Source organism: Amia ocellicauda, chromosome 13, assembly GCF_036373705.1.
Source record: "Amia ocellicauda isolate fAmiCal2 chromosome 13, fAmiCal2.hap1, whole genome shotgun sequence".
NCBI classification, from domain to species: Eukaryota; Metazoa; Chordata; class Actinopteri; order Amiiformes; family Amiidae; genus Amia; species Amia ocellicauda.
This window is the reverse complement of record NC_089862.1, coordinates 9548584-9573123: the sequence shown is the minus strand read 5'-3', so window position 1 is coordinate 9573123 and position 24540 is coordinate 9548584. Positions and strand designations below refer to the sequence as shown.

At 40.9% G+C, this 24540-nt stretch overlaps 1 protein-coding gene across 1 annotated transcript in view; it reads right to left on the bottom strand.

Annotated features, from left to right (window-relative positions):
- Window positions 1–23702, bottom strand: part of eif2ak3 (eukaryotic translation initiation factor 2-alpha kinase 3) — a 41556-nt gene extending 17854 nt beyond the window's left edge. Inside the window, exons 1-2 of the mRNA XM_066719857.1 lie at window positions 23413–23702; window positions 5058–5187 (exon numbers count right to left, since the gene is read on the bottom strand). Coding sequence (XP_066575954.1) covers window positions 5058–5187; window positions 23413–23702 — 420 coding nt within the window. The remainder of the gene's footprint in view (window positions 1–5057; window positions 5188–23412) is intronic.
- Between the last annotated feature and the right edge of the window lie 838 nt (window positions 23703–24540).

Genomic DNA, 24540 nt, shown 5'->3' with positions numbered 1-24540 from the left:
AATCAGTCAAACTCTACTGCATGATGTCAAAGAACATGGGTGTAGGATGTTAGTTTTCTTACTGGAACCTAAAGGAAGCTGCACTCTTCACTTGGAACATGCATGAGCTGAAGATGGGAGACAAATCTGCCCGAGGGAGCTTGCCTCAGTTCAGTACTGTCAATTCCCCAGTGCTCTGTGTGAGCCAACAGACCTCTGTCATTCAGTAGTCAGAGGGGAAAAAAAAAAAAAAAAAAAAAAAAAGGGAACACTGATCAGATTAGCAGCGTGTTATGAGGCCTGACCACAGTGGGACGTCCTTATAGAACAGTGCCAGTCACGTCATCCACATCAGGGATGAAGCAATGGGCTGAGATATAGTATTGTGACGTGTATTCTACAAAAAAAATATTATCACAGCATCATCATACTTTGGTAAACCTCCGGTGAAACTGAAACCATCCCAGCTCTTTGGGATGATCCTTCTGGAGGATATTCCACAGCTGTGCAAAGCTCCTGGTCATTAAACATAAATTGGTTTAAGTTTCCTACCCAAGTGCATAAAATGGTGACAATTAGCTGGATTTACAGATGCTGCACCTGGTTGCAGACCGCTGTATTTTTCATAAGTTTAGGTGTGAGGTGTGAATGGAAGCACAGATGCAGCACAATACAGGGGTCCCGGGACGCATCCTCTCACCCCCGACTGCACACAGACACCGGGCACATGCGCTTTGCACAGACGGCCATGCTCCAGTGCACTTGTCAAACACAATTAACCCCAACAGCCCAGACAGACTAACTACAGCAAAAACATGTTAATGTCTGACTGGGGTTGTGATGGCACGCAGCACCGGAGACCACTGCCAGTTCAGAGTAAACAATGTAGTTTACAGCATATGATGGAACTGGGAATGAGGAGCCAAATTGCTTGTTCTTGTTTATATAGGACTGCATTATCGTAACAAAGCTTTAATAACATGCTACAGCATGTTATGTCAACATAACATGAGAAAATGATAATTTACGTAGTGCATTTTAAAATGCCACTAGTCATCCCATTGTATGACTATGTATAACATCACCGTATACTGTGGGTATCTCTAGTCATTTCATAGGATTTGATTTGATGTGTGAACTTGAACCATAAAAGAAAATAAAAATGAACAAGTGGAGCTAAATGCTAGTTTGTCTGAGCAGACTAGAAGGGCACAAGACCCTTTTGCTCTAGCAGTGAACCTAAGAGATCGGTTATTCATGGACTCTACCAGCTTCTGACTGGAGGGACTAGAGGAGTGTGCTACAATAGAAAACCTAGTCTGTTTATTAGCCCCAGAGTTCACTAGATCACTGCGCTCAATCTTCCCTTTAATTTAATCTGCACAGCTGAGTGAACCCAGTAACAAAGTACCACCAACTCAAATTAAAACGAGAAGCACTTAAGTTCACAGTGGGAGATTTGAAAATCAGAAGAAACAAGATTTGAATAACACCTTTCCATATGGGATATAGAAAGCTTTATTTTATATATACATTACATACACTATACATACATACACACACCCACCCACGCATTAAAAAGTAAATGCATAGAATACAGCTTATAGCGGTCTTTTGTTCTCCCTGTTCCAGGATTCATTCCAAAAGCGGATGACTCTTACCCTGGGCAGAAGGTGCTAAAAAAGGCCAGTGTTAATGGGATGCGATTGTGTGAGGTGTTCACGAGGTCCGCAGTGGGCTGTGACCGGGCCTGTGTGAGCGAGTGTAGCTGTCCTCAGGATGACTGGAATACACCGCTCTTCCAGCACTGAAGGCATGCACAGCAGACAGGGGGAGGGACTGGGCAAGGCAATGACATCACCCTCTGCTGAAGCATTACCTCACCCTAATCCTCCACGGCATGACTCACTCCAGATTGGCTGGGCTCTTATCTCTTTGAAGTGACACTGCGTTTGCCGACTCGCTATTTATCCCCTGCACTCGCCACATTCCCTACGTCCCCATAGGTAAAGACTATTTCGGCTTGGCAGTGTAAGCCAATGGCATTGGCCAGACCCTTAATCACTAAGCAGACTGGTGTCTCAAGGACAGGGCTCGCGAATCAAACTGCCTGGTTACAAAACGCCAGGGGTTGCTGGAGCTCGCAGCCAATCAGCGCCTGCTCTGAGCAGGCAACAGCCAAGTCTAAACTGCGAGGTTACTGGCGTCTGACGAGACAGGTTAGAAACTGCTTAAAAAGCAGAACAAAAATACCTGGCATAGTGAAATATTCCCCCAGTTACACATTTTAAAGGGCCAGATATTTCTTGTGATAGGACCCCCCCCAACCCCATGTACTCACAGATTATACTGAACAAGAATGCTTTAAATCGTACCTTATTGTCAAACAGAACTGCCAAAGAAAAAAAAGGATAAAGAGTTGTCAAACTGCAATAAGACCTTCCAGACAAAGTGAGCTTCGCCAATCTCGCCAGAATAAGAATCACATGCCTTGCAAAGCAGAAAGAGGTCTATTGTGAGATCAGTTTCCAAGTTCAGCATTCAAATATCAATCCCACAGATTAACTAAACAAGATCTTTCAGGGGAAAAACTAAATCACTCCAGCACCAAAAAGAACAGTGATAATAGTGAAATGGAGAAAGAGGAAAGTTGAATGTGACTGGTAATTTACGGTCAAACTACATTCACCAAACTCTGGTACATATATGAAAGCAGTATACCAGGGAGGTGAAAACATAACGTGTGAAAAGCCACCTTCCACCCCACCAGCATTCAGCAATACATTACCACCTTCCTCCACCATATTACAGTCTGCCCACTCTGACCCCTTCTCAAGGCTCTAACACCCACTGAGTTCAGCAGTGAAGGTTAATAAACTTAATCACCTAATTACTACAATTCTGTCAGACAGCCTGCTGGCTTTAATAGAATGCCTTTAGACGCAGTTAAGCAGATCAAGCCTTACAATTTCCAAGCATTTACACTAAATGAAAAATCTTTACAATAATATATCTGTAAAGCCCACATTCCTACAAAGCGACTTAATTGCAAAAGATGAATTGCAGGAGGTGTATATATATACTGTATGTATATAAATAAATGTTACCGTTATAACACAAATTGCAACAAATGTGCTGAAATGCCATTTAAAAAAAAAAAAGCCAGTTTATTTACAGGCTGTCTAAGCCATTTGCTGTAAAGGAGAACAGGACAGGCACCATTTATAGCGATTTTAAACAATCTTCAGTTATGTTCATTGGAATCACATTAGAAGTAACTTATTTTGAGAGGTAGCTCTGCATTTCACTGTCCATGAATTATACCGATCAAATGTGTTGGATGGGAGTACATTCTAGATCTTAACCTTCTCAGTTCTTGTTTTTATACATCTGTAGTTATTGGTATGTTGTTTCAACTGCACTGCAATCTCCCCCGCCCCCTCCCACACACACACAGGAAAAGAAAACAAAAATAAGTGGGAGTGCATGTTTGGCCTGGGAATGTCCCAAAAGAAAATCATGCTTTGATTGAAACCAAATTGAGTTTCCTGCACAAAGATCTCAATCTCTGAAATAACAATGGTGCTCTCTCGTATAGTACAGTTAATGAAATTCTGTAAAAAACCAGGCCAACCTTGTCAACCTGACTTTCAGGTATAAACTGTCCTTTACAAACAAACTACAAAGCAATAACTAACATTCGTATTACTGCAGAATGTGAAGGGCCAGTCTGAAGGATTTGTTATTTCCCCGACAATTCTGGTAATGCATTACAAAGTATTTCTTAATTTACTAGAAAATCAATGAGGGTGTAGAATAATAAAGGTCTAGTATTTACACTTAACAATAGTTCCCCACTACCTAATTGGTGCCGATAAAAGAATTAGATGTAGTAAGCAATTAATGTCTGCAAGCCTACCTCAGCTTCCCTAACAGAACATAAACATCACAATGGGGAGGTCAAGCCCTCAGCTGGCTGGCCTCCTTGTAATAGGAAACCAGAGCAATCTCCAGCAGGTGCCAGGTCTTGTCTAGTCACACTGCCATCACCGGAAACGTACACTGAGCTTGGGTTACGTGTGGAACGGAAAGGTGGGTCACCACAGAGTGATCGAAATACGGTTCTTTCCCTATCGATCTCCATCTCAGGGACTCCTCAACTGCAGATGTATACAAATAGTGTGAATGAGATAAGGCATTTGCAGTCAGAGGGTTGACATCATACAGGAAACCGATTACTCATCTGGGCTTTGAGGCAAAGGGAAAGAGTGTTTACAGACTACTCAACCGCAACTTCAAACACTCCAGCAAATCTGTAGATGACCAAGTGAGACAGGCTACAGTAGATTTGTGAATACCAGAGGAATCATTGGTTAACATTTACTCTGTGGTCTGTTGCTTGCAGACAGTATTAGAGGGTCATGATCTATTGCACTAAAATTGGAAAAATAAATTCTAGAATGGACATTAATGACACTTTGAAATATATAACCAGGAATGGTCTGCTTCTGCTGCAACATTTATGCAAAGTACTAGATTTGCTGACCGAATTTACTGTAGCATGTAAAGTAGCCAGGTAAAATCAGTTTAAACAGAGTCCAGCATTTAGATAACATTATGCTTAAAAAAAAACATTGCTTTGCCAAATATTAAAAGTTAACTGCTACACAAAAAGGGATATTATACAATTATTTATTAAAATCTGAGCAGAGTAGCAGGACCTCTCAATTACCATCTTTAACTCTGCAACCTCAAACATCAAATTAGCTGCCCTGCGTCAAAGGCAGTTAACAAGTGTTTTTAGCATGGAGAACTGTTAAGACCAAAGATATCAGGACAGGAAGTCTCAAATAGCATTCTTCCACTTCCAACCCACCATTTTAAGTCAATTTATAATCCGGTTACAAATGTTTACAATTGCCCGAGACTGCTCTTGGTTGTTGTGTACATTTGGACCCATGAACCATTCAAACTCATTGAACAGAACACACTTTATAGCAATTTAAATGAGAAGCTGCAAAACCTGACCCCAGGTATAGATTAAGTTTGCTGTAAACTCAGTATATATGCACAAGTACCTCTGGCTTGCTGAGGCTGGAGGAGACCAGGCACCCTGAACCCACATCCAGATCCCACTGCTTCCGGCCCTGATTCTCTGGGTCCAGGGCTGAGATCCGGCCGTCCAGGGTGCTGATGATCACCAGAGACCTGGATAGACACAGAGTAAATCGTTATAGGATCAGCTTAGCCATAAACAACTTCTATTCCAACCCTCATTTCGAAGGCCTTCCTAAAATTCAGCAACATGTGGTGAGTGGGACGGACAGCATGCAGGGCCGTGTAGCTGAAAGGAGAATGATTTGCGAATAACTGTAAATGTAGAGCTATGATGCTCTCGAACACAAAAGTTTGCTTCTCATAGAAATGTATTCAGAGATCGGAGGGAAAGATCAGTTTCAGTGGATAGGTTTGAAATTGTCCTGAACACGAACACTAACCACAAAAGCGCAACCCCACTTGTGGAGAACTGCTGGAGGTCATAACATCCCAATGCCTCTGAAGGGTACTGAACATAGAGAGGGCAATGCAAGAGAAGCAGTAGGGTGGATAACAGAATCACTGTTACATTAAGGACAGTTAGTAACTTATCAAGCATGTCAGACTGCTGGGTTTCAGTGGCTACAGATTACAACTTTGCTTCTGAGCCATCTTCCACTAGATTTATCACAGGACTATAGACCGAGAAGTTCCTAATATGCATAATATTATTTCAGAAATATCTTATGATTAAATCTAAACACTTACTCCACTATACTGTGCCTCTACTGAAATGATTAAAGAACGGCCTTAGAAAAAACAACAAAAGAAACTTGTCATATGAAAAATCGGATTTAGAATGCAAACTCCATTTGAAAAGCACAGACTTTTGGGTATTACAAATTTGTTTTCTTCTCATCTCAGATCTAGAGTGAAGAGGCAGTAACAAAGAAGAGAATTCAAAACAAGTAGGCACACACAAAGGAAAAAAGAAAAATCCCAAAGGAAGTGGAAAGCAGTATAAGAATGTACGTTTGGTAAACAGGAGAATAGGACTCAATTTAGCCGACAAAACATCAGCAGATTACCAAGGATGCGTTCACATACTAACAGTACAGCCCAAGAGCCACATCTACCAAAAGACACCAGTAGATACAATATAGACATTGTGCAAATGAAAGGCACACAGACAGATGGTACAAGGTACTTCAAATAGATAGGCTGAACTGGTCAGAAATTTAGCATATTAACACTGTCCCAAGACGTTGGAAGGAAGTCAGCATCTGAATTCTTGGTCAGTTGTTCTAATAGGCAGCTTGACACAGACAGGGCAGTCAAAGACAGCTCTCCTGCTGGCACATTGCAGTGAACTGTAGGGAGCACATTGCTGCAGTAAACCTAGCCTATAGGGGACACTTAACCCACTACACAACAATCCTAAAGACTTTCAACTTTTCAACTTTAACTGCCAACAGACATTGACTTCAGTTGACGAATACACTCCCGCTCTCCCACCCCATTGATAAACAAAACCTTTTAAGCAACATATAAACTTGAAAAAATAATATTTTGATAACACTCCTTAAACAAATATCAAGGTTCCCAGGCCCCACTCTCCTGAGAAGTTGGGTTGCTTTATAAACTGTATGTGGGGTAGTGCCCATTGATCTTATGCATTACAATAATTACTTCAAAGAGTATCTTTGGAGTACTGCAGTAAAACATTGATGCATGACTTCCGATTCAACTGACATGAATCAGAATTCAATACTGAAAAAGGGATACAATCCCATCTTGTTACTAGCACAATACAGGGATTATTCTCAAGACTGGAACAGAAGAAACTGTTTATTTAAAATGATACCATAGATTTATTGTGTTGGTGTTATATTTCAGATGTAAGGGCAGAACAATGTACTGTAACGAACGGAGTGCAGACTGGATGTATAAAACACAAGATAAACAACCATGTGGTTTTATTCCCAGCAACAGCTAAACATGCTGGCGTGTAGGCTAAATCTGAGATTGTGGCATCAGTAATTCATTGTGACAACATAATGGAGATTTTGCCAAGACCACAGAGTTTATATTTTTTACCCTACATGAATAAATTATTGGAATGAAAACACGCCGATGTGTTCTCTGCAAAGGACAGACACACATGAGCATGACTCGTGGACTCCACAGCACAGGACAGATGGCTTTTGATCCAGTCTGACATGACTGGATGGGTCCAGACAGCCAAGGGAGTGAGACACTCAGCCCACAGCCAGAGAACAGCACTGTTTGTGTACATAAAGCAAGGCAGAAGTCATTCAGTATCCTAGAGCTATAGGACACAGACATCGCCTAAGATGCACTACGCTCAATGTCTGCAATAACATATCGCATGCAGTTCAGTAACTGGGATTAAAAACCATGACCAGATTCAGTATCCACAGCTATCACACAGATACTCCTGGTTTCCACAGGGACCAAATGCAAATCAGACTAATAGTCTTAAATTCATAATTTATATGCTAGAAGAGCATACATTTGCAAAACTGCTGTAACAGCCCAGTACATTCTCACCACACCTTCCAGATTTTTAACTTCATTTTTTTTGTTTGTTTTGGTTTCATTTCAAACCTTTTTTTTTTTTTTTTTTTTTTTTTTTTTTATGAAACATCCCCCACTGACAGCAGCTCTATGCCGAAGCAGGGAGGGCTCAGTCCAAATGTGTTTTTCTTCCAGACTCCACTACAACTAAGGAACCCAAACCCATGCTTCTCTGTGTGTAATTGGCTGCCTGGTTTTCCAAAAACATAGGGATGATTGGTTGTTGCTAAGCAGTAGGCATGCAGAGCAAGAGAGAGAAGAGCTGTGCTGGGTCCCTGTGCCCTCCCCACTGTGTAGTACTAAGCAAGGAGTTTATTTAATAATATATGAAGCTTTTCATTTTCGAGCAATGGTAGAGCAATCTATTTTTTTTTATTTGTTTATTATTAACTTGAACGGTCACTGAAGATAGGAGAAGAAAAGAATGAATACTGAGCCACAGCTGCCTGGAAAAAACAGACGGTGACTGGTTTAGGATAGCCCTGCCACATCAGCGGCATCGCAGACCAACACCCTGTCCACCTCATGCGCTTTCATAAGTAGGACATAAACACAGACCCGCTGTGGAGAGTCATGACTTTCTTCAATAGATTTGTGGGATAAGACCTTAAATTTGTAGATAACTAGTTACTAATACTACTAATGAAATTAAAGTACCATTTACAGTTTACTAGTAGTAAGATTGACTGGTATCATGTTAAATCACTAGGCTACATTAATCACACTGCATACAATTGACAGGAAGCTGATCAGATTAGAGTTCTTCTAAAATGTACCAATTAATCATATTTCTCTAAATTGATACAGATTATGCATTATTGCAATCAATTTTCAGATTTCCATGTCTGGATTGACGGAATTATTGCTCAGAAGAAGCTGAAATTGATAACAGACTTGTTCAACGTGACAACAAATGTTTTGCCCTGAAATGATGGAGAACATGAACGAAACCAATCGTACACAATGCACCTCCGGAGAATTGACTTTCCGCAGTAGTTCTGAAGTGCATGTCTAAAACACCCAGTTACAGTGAACAGAGCCCATTGAAAAAGCAGGGCTGGTCTTAATACTGGAGTGTCTCTATGGGTCATTTTGCACTCAGCAAATCAGCACATCCTCCTTCAACCCTGTCCAATCAAGGCAGATGTCTGGCTGTAACCGTGCAGTAGCAGGCAGTTGTGTTACACCCAGTTATCGTGTACTGATCCCAGTTACGTCTGGGGCACTGATACACTATCAGAATAAAATAATGAAATGAGAAGCACGTGGGGAAGTTGTGGATGCAGTACCACGCCTGGCGGACAAGCTGCACTCGCATGCCAGGAATAAAGCTGTTCTGCTGCCGAGCGCTCTTAGCATACCATGCTGATCCCAGTGCCAGACTGCTGCTCTACCTGCTAACACACAGGCACATGGTGCTAATTAATCGGGTCTCGCATCCTAAACAGGCAATTAAAACTCGAAAGTTATTTGTAAAGCGTGAAACTGCAACCCTAAAATGTCTGGAAGCAGGTCCAACAGCTGAAATGTGTAAGAGCTCCAGCTTTGGTAATACAGTTCATCACATATTTGGTTAAAAAAAAAAATACTGCTAAAAGCAAGATAATTTCAAAGTAATTTTTGTATAAAAGTGGAGAAATACTCAATTGTTCAGCTTAGTGTAACTTATAAAACAGGTTATACCATTATAGCAAAGGTTAACATTTAATCTGTAACTCATTTAAGTAAGGACAAAATCCTGAAACTGTGGAGCGCACATTATTTATATTTACGTGCGAGTAGTAAGTAAGTTACAGTAATTTGCTGCAAATAGGAAAAAACATGTTTTTACAGCATGAGAGCGCCAACACCCTGCAATTCTCCATGCTCGCAACAGCAATCAAGAGCCGTCGAGTTTCCCGTTGTAAAGATTGCATTTACTCGTTGCCTTTGCCCATGCATCACATTCAGACTTAAATGGGAAGGCTACTGCATCAGGCTACACAATCACAAAAACAAAAGATTGACTGCGAGTATATAATTACTGAGAACATTTGTTTCTGCTTCTTCAGTTTGATGAAAATATAACTTCTTCTGTATGCTAACTTATGGTGTAAAAATGCACTATTTTATGCTATAGTCAGTGTTTTATCTAACAAGCATATATCCACATTTAGAAGAGGGAAAAAAAAAAAAAAAAAAAAAAAAAACTCTTGATCCCTTAATATACTTTATTTTTAGACAAACATGTCATCATGTTCATCATTTCTGTAGTAGTCTAATATTGTTTAGACCACAGATGAACTTACTGGTTGTCATAAACACTGTACTTCAATTAGGAGTGACTGTTTTTAATTGGAGAAAAGTTAATCTGAAATTGTCTCATCACAGTTTGTCTGCTTTATGCAAAAATTGTATTCTGCTTGAAAAACAAATGTTTTTGCTTTAAAATCTCAGAAAACATATTGCTGTGTAAACAATAAGGAACCGATTTACTAAAGTATATTACCAATTCTATTAATGGAGAGAGAAAAAACACAATGTGCTTCATTTAAAATTATATAACATTGTGTCAAGTTAAATGAAGCTCCCACTGCCAATCAGTTTTTTTTTTTTTTTTTTTTTTTAACGAATAAAGAGTTTAATGTTTGCATGTAGGCTTGTTTTCTCTACAAACTGTCTGTAGAAGGAAACCTAGGTTTCCTTTGCAACATGGCAATGCATAAGACATTGTTTTCTTATTCAGTTTCACCAATTTTAATGTGTTTTAGAACCCCCCATGCTATAAATTGGGATGGGAGTTTTTTTTTTTTTTATGTAGGTTAGAGAGAGGAGAGGCTGTGACAAACACACCCAGCAGTGCACAGCTGTCACTGGTTGATCTCTGCTCTCCACCAGTCTAGATTGGCAGAACTCAGCTGGCACAGTCAACACAGCAGTACGAAGGATGTGAACACTTTCATTTAAGAGAAATTGTTCAATGGATAATGTCTAGAAGGTGGCTTAGCATAGGGCTCCTTTCTGCTCCAGACCGGGTGCATCCACTGTATATTCTGTCCCTGCAGAGAAAGTCTTCCAGCAACTCAACAACAAACAAAATGGTCTCCAATCTGAATCAGTCTGTGGTCAGGGAAAGGCAGGGAAGTTCTCCTGCACCCAGGATGATTGTAGACTTAATAACGGATTCTGAAGGGGTAAATTGATATTACAATATAAGGGAGAAATTGTGGGAAAAGATTGTGGTCTGATGAAACAAAAAATGAACTATTTGGCCTACATGCAAAGGGTTGTCTGGCACAAACCCAACACGGCAAATCACCCAGGTAACACCATCCCTACTGTGAAGCATGGTGGTGGCTGCATCATGCTATGGGGATGCTTTGCATCAGCAGGGATGGGGAAACTTGTCAGGGCAGAGGGCAAAATGGATGGAGCTAAATACAGGCAAATCATTGAGGAAAACCTCCTTCAGTCTGCAAAAGACCTAAGACTGGGATGGAGATTCACCTGTCCACAGGACATTGACCAGACAAAACGACACTGAAGGGAGTTAAAAACAAGTGCATGTCCTAGAGTGGCCCAGTCAAAGCCCGGATTTTAATCCGATTGAGAATCTGTGGAAAGATTGTTGTTCAATAAAATGATCCCTATCCAACTTGACAGAGCTTGAACAATTTTACCAAGAAGAATAGGCAAATATTGCACAATCCAGATGTGCAAACCTGGTAAAGCCAAAGTGGTTCAACAAAAGTACTGACTCACACGGGATGAATACTCCTCTAATCTAGACATTTCTGATTATTTTTCATTAACTGTTGTTTCACAATAAAAGTGGTTTTGCCTATTCAAAGTGTTGAGAAGGTTGTGTATATCAAAAGGGAAAAGAAATCCCATTTCAAAACTTCAGGTTGTAACAAGAAGTCCAAGGGGTGTGAATGCTTCCTTTAGGCACTGTATATAAAGATAAACAAATAAAAACACTACCAAAAACAAGCAGTTTTACTACAAAACATACCTCTACTTTAGATTGTGCATCACTTTTAGTTCCAGAATACACCTACTCTGAAGTCCATAAAAGCAGTATTACAGTGCTCTGTAAATTGAACCAAGCAATGCACTCCCATCTTCCTGTACTTTATGGTCAATTTAGTTCTGATCAACCAAAACATAACAGTAAATTCAACCTTGTCAGCCTTTCCCCAGATATTAAAGTATACTATATATTATTTATATAAAAAAAAAAAGGGTCCATGAACTTGCACAAACTAATGCAAGCCCTTCTCCCCCCCACCCCAACTCTTCTCTTCTCTTCAGACGCGGCTAAATCAAACTCAGACACACTGCGCTCCATGTTTCTCATTGGCTCACTCTCTCCTGGCTCTGTGTGGCTGATTCGTTGTTGCTAAGCAGTAGGGAGCCAGCCACAGACAGGCAGGTTAACTGGGTCCTAATGCCCCCGCAACTTAACCCTCCCTCGCCCCCGCACCCGTCCCCTCCCCTGGATCTCCCCCACCCAATGCTGCAGTACTGCAGGGTCCTACTCTGTGCATGATCTGTAAATAGCTAGATTCTTAAAGACAAGAGTTCCCATCTGCAATTACCCAGGCAGTACAGTCAAAACTCTTACATTTACTGCAGACTTCTCGCACATTTTCCTAAAAGGCTCCAACTCTGAAGGTCTTGCAGCCATCATTGTAACTTCTTTTTTGTTTGATTGTTTTTGAATGGTGAATATCACCTCATCTCATCTTTCCTCACATCTTTGTGCAGTTACTATAGGATATAGTAGGTGAAGGTATACACCCAGCGGAACAGAAATAACTTCAATGGATACCTTGTTCCTGTGCTGAAGTAAAACTACAGTGAGTTTTTTTTTTTTTATTACATTTAAAAAGTTACATTTTGAAAATAGAAAATATTATTACCTTGATCGACTAAAATTGTACAGAAGATGTTTTGGTTTGGTTTTCTTAAAAATTAATACCAAAAAAGAAAAGTAGAAAACGTAACAGACGTCAGAATCCACTTTCAGAACCTAGAAGAAATTTAGAAATTGAATACAGATGGGAAGCATTTTGATCAAAGGGCACAAACAACTTTATTCACTGGGGCACTCATTGCTTTTGCCATGCCATGATAAGTTAGTTCTGCAAGAACATTTTAATTTTTGTCTTAACTATAAAATGACCAAAAAAACAAAAACAAACACAAAACAAAAAAACAACTTTAATCTCCAAAATAAATGCACGTGCACTAGAGCTCAAGCTGTGCAAGAACGTGTGCCCAGCAGACGGACCACAGCAAACCCCACCTGTGCCCAACAGAGCACCACCAGTCAGGAACTGGTTGCTATTAATAAACCTGACAACTTTCCCTGGTTACAGAACTAGAACTAGACGGTGAAAAACAAAACAAGGACATGAACTCTTCCTTTTTCTTTTTTCTTCCTTTCCCTACCCCCCCTTCCTCTCCCTTCAGACGCGGCTAACTCAAATTCTACACACTCCCCTCCTGTAGTCTAATTGGCCAACTAGTTGCCCAACTCCGTCTGGCTGATTCGTTGTTGCTAAGCAGTAGGCAGAGAGAGCCAGACGGGGAGCAGGGTCCCAGTGCCAGGCAGCCCTGCAGAGGCCGAGGTGTTGCCGAGCACCGGGAGCACCGGGGGGGTGGGGGGGGTGTTTGCAGTGTAGGCAGAGAAGACATGATGCTACACACTGCCAGCTCGCCGTTTCCCGCCAAGAACTAGGCACTTCTGTGATGGTTACAAAACCACCGGTACCAACTAAGACATCACTAAATAACCCATCTGGTTAGAACACCCAGGAAGAAATCTTTTCAGGATACTGAGCATCTCAATAAAAATAGTTTTACATTACTGCGAAAGTACCTTATGCAACTGAGAAACAACTATAAGAGGGAATCATGTTCAGGCATTAACATATGACGTTCACCTTTAAAAAGTGCGTAACCCTTTCAAACAGTGCACAGCACCAAATTTTAAGGAGAGTTTCAGCAACCTTTTTTTTTTTTTTTTTTTACATAACCATTGTCATTTTAACATTACATCATTTGTATAAAAAAACACAATAATAAAAACAAAAACCTCTGTGCCTGGCAGTCACAAAGATTTTCACGTAAATGAGGAATGAAAGCATGGACAGTAAAATCAAAACATTAACACTATCCAAAAGCAGTAATATAAACCAAGGGCAAGGAACATGTTGTAGGTGCAGTTGACTAACATTAAACGGCACCTCTTTACCACTAAACTCACGACAAATCACCTCTGTAGCAAAATATTCAGTCAGTTGTAGCTTTTTGAGCTCAAGTGTTCTGCATGGAGAATCTGTATGCCGTACCTTAGGATCTTTCAGTTAGTTGTGCTGACCGCAGAAAATAAATTATCACAGAGTCCACTCCCCTGCACTGAATGAATAGAAGTAGATCAAGTCAATTACTGTATTGCCTACCCTACATTGATCCTTGCTACACATGAATTTGTTGGGTGTCCAGACAGTCCTCTTTAAAGCACTGTGCTAAAGTTATCTTGCAAGTTGTTCATCTATATCAATGGGTCTAGTGCAGTGAGTTCAGTGTTACATTTTTCAAAACCTTATATCTATGTAACTGATTTTCAATCCTTAAAACCACACTAAGCATTCAATTCAATTTAGTAAACCCCTTTCATCACCAACTGAGACACTGAGGTCTATTATAGCACAGTTTCCGAGCCAGCTGCAGATACAGTTGCGAATCTTATCACCTGCAGTGTCACACAAGATTCTGCACAGGAACATTAAAGAAAAGCCAACCAGTGAAAACAGGTGAACCACAAGGACTGTGTACACCCCACAGTCCTCCTCCAAATGCAAATGACAGTTAGGCTGAAGACCGTTCAGAACCCTATATGCAAAACATCCTGAAGTTATGATCTAAATTGTACCTTAGGCACATTAGATGACCACAGCAATTAGGCATTGGATTAATGGGAGCTCAAAATGGGACTTCAAGCATGTGTCAGAACATTCCCAGAGTTCAGCACTACAGCTCTACCCTGTAAAAAATAAAAGGTCATTGGTGTGCATCTGGAACAAGCTCCATTATGTCTCTCAAGGCATGGTTTGGTTATTGCATAAACTGTAGCTTTCACAGAGAAATAAAAATTACATTACCCCAGAAAAGGAAAATTGCAGATAAGACACACCAATAAAAACATTTTCAAATTCCATTTATTTCACTCTGCAATCAAACTCCATGACATTCTCTGGAATATACAATGAAAGAATAAAAACACTCCATGATCCAGCAGGAAGTAATGCACTTTGAGATTCAAGTCCAGATAGGGAGTGGAAGAAATTAGAGCAGATTACAGAGAAGCTATATTAGCACTTGCAGGTCCTGACCAAAAACAGCATCTACCAGGCACATTAAAAGGGGATTATGCTGCCTGCAGTAAATCAAGTATCTAAACTAGAACAAGCACTGGAAGTCATTACTGAAGTATCAAGAGTTAAGTCCTTTAACAATCCTTTAGCAATCACTTCAACCACATAATGGATTAATGTCCTCTAATGTCCATTAACTGCTCCACAGAGCGGGCTTTTTACCTTGCTCTTGCAGAGTAGCAACCTCAGACCTCCAGACGCATGCTGGTATATTTCTTCTACTGAAGACACCACAGCTTTGAACTAGGCATGTAAAAGATACACCCGCCAACCATATTAACTACAAACTAGACTGTCAACACAGTTTTCCCATCTGTGTAATATACAGTTTAATCATTGAAAATCTGAAAATATTAAATCTCTCTCTACAGTCAAATAATTTTCTCCGAGATGTTAAGACTTGAAATTCATTTGAATTGGTGCGAGTACGTGTCATTGGTTCATTATAAAAAATAAGCAACCTAAAACCTTAACATAACATTAAATCAGTTACTCAGTGATAACTGAACACATTTTGCCCAATAGCATTACCATTGAAGAAATCAATCAACACAGAGGCTGGTATCGAGTAATATCAAGTTAAGATTTCAAATGATACATTTAATTTTAAAACACCAGCATTGCATCTACAGCTGTAAGAATGCAAGTAAGCACCAGTGTTGAGAAGGGGCACCAGCCTCTATCAGCAGTCATGGCTTTTTAGAACATTCAAGGTTAAAAAATAATTGAACGTGCTAAAAAGGAGGGGAAAAAACAGGAAGCAGAATGCTTTTGCAAGGATAATTATAGATGAGCCTCTTAGCAACATGCCAGGACTCCCCAAAAGGAGTAAAAATTCAATTAAAAAAAAAAAAAAAGAAACCAGCAACTCTTAAGATAACTTTACTTTGGTCTCTGGTCAGCCTAGTTGCAGTAGAGCTCTGTGGCTTAAATAGATCACACGAAGATAATGGAAGACAAAGGCCTGTCCATTGTACAATTATTTATTGTGATATCAACTATGCACCCCTCCCTTTAGCACATACACAGGATTTAACTGCATCATGTCTGCCCTTGTAACCTCTTGAACTAGTATGGATGGTTTGTATTTTACATTAATTGTACTACTGCACTTTTTAATGCTTACATTTTGTATTGATCTGTAATACTGGGCTTTTGTAATGCTTGTGTAAACTAAGTTACCCTGGATAAGGGTGTCAACCGAAAATTAAATACATTAAATAAAAGTCTTTGCAGCAGTTCATTAAGGCGGGTATAAAATAATGTAGTTTAGGAGTTTATATTATTCACCTAATGGATTATATTTTACAGGTCTAGTTGAAATGATCATTTGATCTTCACAGAACACAAATACAATGTTCTGTATAATGTTTTGCAATGAATGACAACACAAATTAAACATTACTAACAAACAAAGCACAGCTGTACTTTGTGTTATTTTGGCAACCATGTCAAAAGCTGTTCATTCTTTATATGACAGGGTTCGGTGAAATATGTATGAAACAGGAGAGAGTGATTACTGCCTGCACTGTATTGCTGATGGCTCTTCTTTTAGAATTACATCATCCTGTAAAGGAGAGTAAAAAACAAAACAATGATAAAGCCATGTTTTTGTGCCAACTGAATCTGTTAGAGTAATTTTAAAACTTGTACTGTGTATTCAGAATGTTAAGTTCAGTACCTGTCACTACATGATGCTACAGCCACAGAGGTTCCCGTTGGAAAAAGCAAAGAACTACTGCATGGACAAAGGTTATCAAAACCTCTGATCATTGCTATAGCACTCTTTTCAGAGAACGATCAGTGAATGCCTGCCAAAAACTCACAAGAAGCATTAAGGCTAAATTAATTGCACAGTTATAAATAAATACAAAATAAAAACAAATCCGTTTCCATTATTAATTAATGCATTTTCAGAGGTTTGCCTTAAATTCATTCCATGTGCATCATAAAATCATGATTATTATTTTTCTTAACAGCAGTTCAGAGGAACGGGCAATTGCCACAGCATTGCTCTAGTCAGTAGCAATGATTGTGCCACATGGTAAGGGCCATGCAATGTTAAGAATTCAATTAAGTTTAGAAAATAGACTTAAATGAAACAAAGCATGCTGTTTAGAACTCAAAACCATACCTCGCATGAGCATGTAATCATGTCAAATGAATACAAGAAGCTGACTGAACTAAAAAAAAAAGACAACACAGACAGATCTAAGTATAGTCTACTTACTACAGGTTTCATGAATTCACCTTCTGTATTTTACAGGTAAAGTGTTCAGTTAATACATAAAGTACATGAATAAATATGATGAAACCGAAGAGGTAACAAACTCCCCACACTATTCTTAATGCAGTCACAGCATAACTTTTTACATACATTTTTTACAAATTTACATAACTTGAAACCTTCTCTGGAGGTTTGCTTAGGCTCCTCAATGAAATGCCATTTTCCAATTACACATTAATATTGTTCTAGAGTATTAGCCTTTGTCATGTCATTGTATGACCTGCAAACAGAGAAGGCAGTAAACAAAGAGAACATTTTAAGGTCACTTTCACTACAATTTTGCCCAGCCCATTCGTCATCTTGTTGTTTATCCTGTAAGCCTGTATGGGTTTTTGATACCCCAGGACTGCTATGCAGTATAAAAAAAAAAAAAAAAAAAAACACCTCTACAAAGGGCAGGATGCCAGCTGGGGTGAAATTGAAGGGCACAGGGTACTGCTCCTCCCTTCCGTGACAGCACTTCACAATCACTAGGGCTGTGCAGTTCCTTATTCAAACAGCTCCTGTACAGATAGCAGCAGACTGATAGCCGGTAGGGGTCACCTTGCTCACTTCTGGCCAGTGGGTGTGCAGTAGAGCAGAGCCCTGTAAGCAGCTGGTCCCCATCGCACACGTACTCCGCAGAGATCTCTGCAGGATCTGGGCTTGGCCCCATCCTCAGTTACTGCACAGTGTAGGAAGGGGGCCAGGAAATGGCTGCAGGAGAGGTTCAACCACTACAAGAACTCCTTCATAAATGCCCCCAAAATACTTTTTCCATTAACAATAAGTGGATAGAAAATACATTAACTACTGCTTACAAATACCACAGTTCTTAAAAACGAGATAAACAGCATTACATTTTTATAGTTTCACCAAAAACCCTACCCAATAAGTCCAAAATATAATCATTTGGATCTCTAAAAGGTGGACAGAATTCTTTCCAAACAACTATTTAATTAAGGCTATTAAAGACATTTGAAAAATGCAGGAAGCCAGACAGCTCTGTAAAGTAGACTGAAAAGGGAGAGTTTGGAAAAATTAAGAAAAAACAGATACCTCACTAGATGATGTAACATCTACAAAGTGAAGATGTGCTATACTGTGCTGAACAATTCCACATGAACATCCATTGCTGTCACTCTGCTTTTACATGCTTGTGTGTAGTGAGCTTTGCAGTGACTTTCCGGTCAGCAGCAGGAGACTTATCATAAAGGAAAACAGGAACACACATTATCAGGGGAAAGGTGCATCACGCACACCCAAAAAAAAAAAAAACACACACACAACATTACTGGAAACAGATCCACAGCAGAGTCTAATTTGACTCCCTCGAAAGGACACGGTGCAGGCAGGATTGGAATGACAATTAACAGTTAGTTTTGTTTTATAATGCCAAAGAACACATTCCTTTATGTAGTAGAGGACTCAAAACTAGGCTACATTCAGAGCTAACCCACTGACTACTCTAAAGGACACCACTTATTCACTCAAATTAATTCAGACTGCAACAGTGAAGAGTTAAAGATTAAATCCCCCTTAAGTCTAAAATAATCATTACCGTTTTTAAAGTTATATAGATCAATTTCAGAAGAGAACCTGCAGAATTCTGTCTTGTCTGACAGCTAGCAATAGTAAAAACATTAGTTACTACAGAACAGTGGAGGATTTAGGCAATTAGATTCTGCCTACTGGATGTCAGTTCAAGAACCAAAATCCAGTAGCTTTCAAATACCTCAACCACTGTACATAATGCACTATCAAGTCTGGAAAATTGTACAAGGAGTGTTAAAGTTAACTGGAGTTAACATCTTATTCTGAAAAGTCTCCACTCTGCTAACATGCACTTAACCTCCCAGTGCATATAACATGTCACTTCCAGAAACCATCAATAAGCCCATCAGTGTCTTATTCAAAGTTTTGACAGTGAATTAAGGCAGATGGTCTTGCTCATGCTGCTGTGTCTGTTGAAACAGTCAATGCTGTCAAGTCTTCTAATGCTGCAGTAGGCTCTCCCAGTCCCCACTGTGCATGAGTACATCATATTATGTACTTGGTTCGGTCTCAGTGAGATCCTAAGAGTTTAAAGCAGTTCCAGAACTTGGCTTCTTCAGCCCTTAGGATGTCCAGGGCAATGGATTAGAGCCCTAAAAAAGCTGCACGGTGGGATGCGTCATCTGTTGAGTGTGTTTACAGAGCTACTTTATTTTAGCCACTGGGTCCAGCCAATCGACAGTAAGTGGTTTCTCTTCTATAGCATCTGTCGGGGGATTTCTTGGTATATTCAATTTAAGCAAATTTAAGAGACAAACATACATACATTTTAAGTGTATGATCTATGGATTTACAGTACCACACCGGGTCCCTTTCCATCCGATTAAAGTCAGGTCTGCAACCTGTTCCCAGTGGATGTTAAAAGCACGTCCTCGATGTGAGCATTGACAAGCACACACAATTTGAAATCTGCCCAGTAGCAGTGGAGTTCAGAATTTAGTCATTAACACTACATCAGATTTAAAGCAGGACAACAGGCCTATGCATTCAATTTTACCCTCTGTAATGGATAATCCTTATTATTAATTGTTCTTTACCTTTCATACCTATGATACAGTTACATTACTGACAAGTGACGTGCGTCACTGTAATTTGATTACATAAATGATTACATAAATGATTAGGATGGACTAACAATTAACATTTTTAAATGTTAAAAAGTGTTATGAATACTGGCTTAAAAGCATTTTTTCTACTACTGCTTACTAAAAAAAACCATGTGAACTTGCACTTTTGACAGATTAAATCTCAAGTGCCTCAACTAATAACAACTGAAACATTCTCCTCTTGCTTTGCTTTCTTCCAAATATTGCATACCAGCCAAGTTGGAAGAAGTACAACACAAGTATAAATGTTAAAATGCACAGGATATTATCACATGAGAGCAATTTCTTCCGCTGCTCTCTCTGGCCAGGAGGAGTGCTAGTGCTATGGAGTCACATGCCTGCGGAGCGTGGAAATCCCCATTCCCTGCCCTGTCATTCCTCACAGAAGCTGCTTCAGCAGCTCCGTCCACACTACTAGACACACACACCTTCATGGAGCTCCGAGACACACTGCTCCAAAGAGCCATCACAAACGCACTGCTCTCTCAGGGATCTACACAAAAGGGTTTTTGCATAGTGAATGTATGAAAAAAAATATGTAGTGTATATGTAGAGACACGAAAGGCTTCTTTAGCTTAGTTTTCAGTTAAGCCAACCAACTCTAGTATGAATTATGTTTTTTGGTTTGTCACCCAACTAATGCAACTAAAGCATCAACCTTAGGACATTGACTGAGGACATAAGATTGAGACTGATGTCCCCATTTGGCCAGGATAATTTCCATCTAAGCACATGCAAAAAGCAGATGTAAACAAGCTTTGTTCAGTGGAAGACAAGGTTCATGCATGTACTCATGTCTGAAAAATGTACTTCTCCCAATAGGTTGAAAAGGCAAAAACAACAACAAAAAAAAAAAAAAAAAAAAAAAAAAAAAAAAAACAGGACCATATTGTTCAGGAACATTATTCAACAAAGCTCATGCTACACTGCAGTTTAGGAGACAAATTGTGAACCAAGACAGAAATAGAGCAGCAATGTTTTGTTTTTTTGTTTTAGTGAAAAGAGCGGTTTCTCTTTAGATGTGGATAAATCAATAGAGAAAACACAAATCTCATAACATATTTACACTAGACAACAGAAGGAGGTCACAAAGTTGATGGGAAGTGCAAATTGACAGAGATGTTGTTAATTAATTATATGATCCTCAAGCAAAAAACATGAATGAGGCCAGCAGGCAAAACAGTTGTTAACAAGCCTTTGGACACACAGTGGATGAGGCATACATAAAAATAAAAAATGCATAGATGTATACAAATGTGCACACGCAAATTGACATCAACAGAGGAGAGAGAAAATGTAGAACAAAAAACTATTCACTGACCTACAGAATGGAACCATGAGGACAGTGGCTCATTGGCAAAGATGATGGTAGTAATAAATGTTATATAAAGTATGTATAATCTAAAGACACTTTTTGCTAAAACGTATTAGTGTCTTTAACACAGCAGGACCTCTACCTTCACCCTCTCAAACAAACAGTTGCATAACCCTGTGCGCTGGCTGAGAATTTGGGATACTTTGCATTACTGACACCCCTCCCTCCCCACACACAGTCTCTCTCCATGGGCATGAATGCAAACATATTTCCAGACTCTCTCTTCGTTTAGGGCATAAGAAACTAAGACTGCTTTCAGAGCTACCCTGCAGCTAAAGAGAAAACCCATTAAAACACTATCCAGCGAACTCAGCAAACCTGCCCACAGCACAGCAATAAAACAAAGCTAGTCCTGATTTCGTATAGAAAAACACTTAAATCTCACCGAAACACATACGTCTACATTTATTTCAAACGCACATATATACAAGGGTGCTGCCTACTTCCACAAAATATAACTAGATGCACAACACAGCTCGCAGTGTCGAGGAGAGACGGGGTTACAGAAACGGGCTGCACTCTGCGGTGATGAGGCACCTGTTAACTACGGCTCCATTAGAGATCATCTTATTTTTCACTTAAAAAAATAAATAATAATATGCCCTGACGTTCCCACCAATAAACACATCTACATACTGTTGCATACCACACACACACCTGGGTGTATCAGTACGTTTGTAATTGCAATTGAATTTGTGTTAGAGGGATTTGCATGTTCACTTGCATTTGCTTATTTGTATTAAGGTGCATGTTACGGTACTTTACACCGATTGTGTTGAATATACTTTCTAATGCTTTGGATGCATTTTGTCAAACCCCTGCATGAAGAATTGAAAAATAAAAACAAATAATGATAGGGAACTATTTGAATACCACCCGTTTTAGCCGACTGGGTCTACAAAACGCATTGCAATTACTGAATAAACACAATCGGAAACGGAAGAGTTTGCAAAGTCAGATGTCTCACTCGGCACAACTGTGCGAGCTATTTATAGTCATTGCAACGATACACAAGGCTGACAAACCTTGACATCCTGCAATCCGCTGTAAAGTAGTTATGCATTACTGAGATGCGCAAGTCAAATCCTAAATTTGTCAACTGGATTCATCCGAGAGCTAGAAACGGATCGTCTGCAGACACATGTGCTGCAATCAAAACAGGAGCGAGCGGTCATGCTGCGGCAGTGTCCGCCAGACCGCACCGCACCGCACCGCACCGCACCAGCGCACACCCGGCCAGGCGCTGTCCATCGGGGCCCGGATGAACTGGACAGCACGATCAGTACGTGCACAGGAAACCGTGCCGTTTACATTAAAACGTGGCTTTTTTAAAGGAGCCCCCCACACCCGAATTATGAGCGTTTGGAGCAGATCGCGGAGAACGAAAACAGGAAAAGTCGGTGCACACTTTCAGCACATTGCGAAAATAAAAGAGAAAGTGTCAAAAAAGTGGCAGGAACTTAAGTCTCATTCAGCTGTCCACATCTGCACTGTATAAGCCGCATTGGGGGTGGGGGTGGGGGTAGGGGGGGGACGGGACGGGGAAGATCACGCCGTTTCCACCGACCTGAGGGGCGGCTACGACTCCCTGCCACCGACTGCGTGGCACAGAGGAAACTCAGACAAATAACACGAACTGATCTGCTGTATATTTATATATAGCACACGGCGCTTCCCTTTTGGGCTGGAGTGGAGATGAACCATTGCAAAAGGGGAAGAGAAACATGGCTGTGACAGGTAGTTATCCGCGCCTAACTGGAACAACGCCTTTCAAGTTTAGAAGAAGAAAAACAATCTCGCACATGCACAGAATGAATAGAGCAGAAAGGCGCAGTAAATATCCCCGCTTTTGCACAGCAATGCAAGAGGGCCGACTGACACCTTGATTTGACAAGTTACAACAAGTCGCCGAGGGGACAGAGACACGGTCGCAAACGCAACTTGCAATGCTCTGTATTTCCAAAGAAACTACTTCACACCGTCGAGAACAGGCGCATATTAAACCCGACTGGCCTCACGCACACGCCGGCGGCCGTTTAATAACTTTTCCGCTTTTGTCCCCCTTTTGTTTACCTTTTCAGCTTGGCGTCCCCGCTCGCCTCCTCCGCCGCCTCGTCGCCCTCGCCGGCTCCCCCGTTCTCGTCGTCCTCCACAGTTACATCCCCGAGAGCCGAGGCAGCCCCGACACTTTCCAGACCCCGCTCCATAACAGCAGGACCATCTTCAGCCGCCTCCGGCCCCACAGCGGCGGCAGAGCCAGGCTTCCCCACGGCCGAGCAGTGCGAGGTCCCGGCGAGCGCTTTGAGCAGCAGCAGGAGCACAAGGGAAATGCTCACGTTTCCAAGCTGAAACCCCCTTTCCATTTGTGGGAATGGCACATTAGTGAAGGGGAAATGAGGGATCGATCGAGGGGGGAAAAACAAGACGAAAAAAATCTAACTTTGAGCTTAGCTGCAGTTCTAAAAAGCAGTTTCTTTTCTTTCCCCCACCTCTTTCCTTAACGTAAACATAAACAGCCACTAGGGCACCATATTATTCCCTTTATACTTCAGACTCAGACTGCCCTAGCAACGCTCAGCCCGCCCCGTCTCCACACACACATTGGACGGAGAAACATGTTTATTCCAGCGTCACCGACATCGCCGCCCGCTGATTGGGTAACAACCCTGTCAATTCCAAATACTAACATACTCATCCTCATCCTATTGGACGACGGACACATCACTCACAGGTGAACGGGGTTAGACGTTCGGCCCACCAAACATTGAAGACGATTGGTCGTTGGACCTGTCAATCTCAGGGCATGGGCCGCACGGTTGACAGCCCAGCCTACTCGAATGGAAGCGATGTGTGGCGTGTTCGCGTCGGCCGGGGTCGCGATTGGCTGACTCAAGACCCGCTGTGACCAATGGCGAGGGCGAATGGGTCACAGAGACGCTGATTGGTGGGTTTGGCCGTACCGCGAAAGCCGCCGGAGCTTCTGAGTGGACAGCCGGCGCTGTCAATCAAATCCGTTACTAAGGGAGAGTTACGACACAGGGGCTGTGTTGCCGTGCCTCGGGGGTTGTGCGCTCTGATTGGCCAGCCGGGCGGCGATGGAAACATTCATACGTGGCTGTTTCGGAGTGTAAGTGCTGCGGCTGCAGGAGCCATTGAGCTTTTACAGGAGCCCAAGGGGGACAATCTGAATTACAGAGTTTT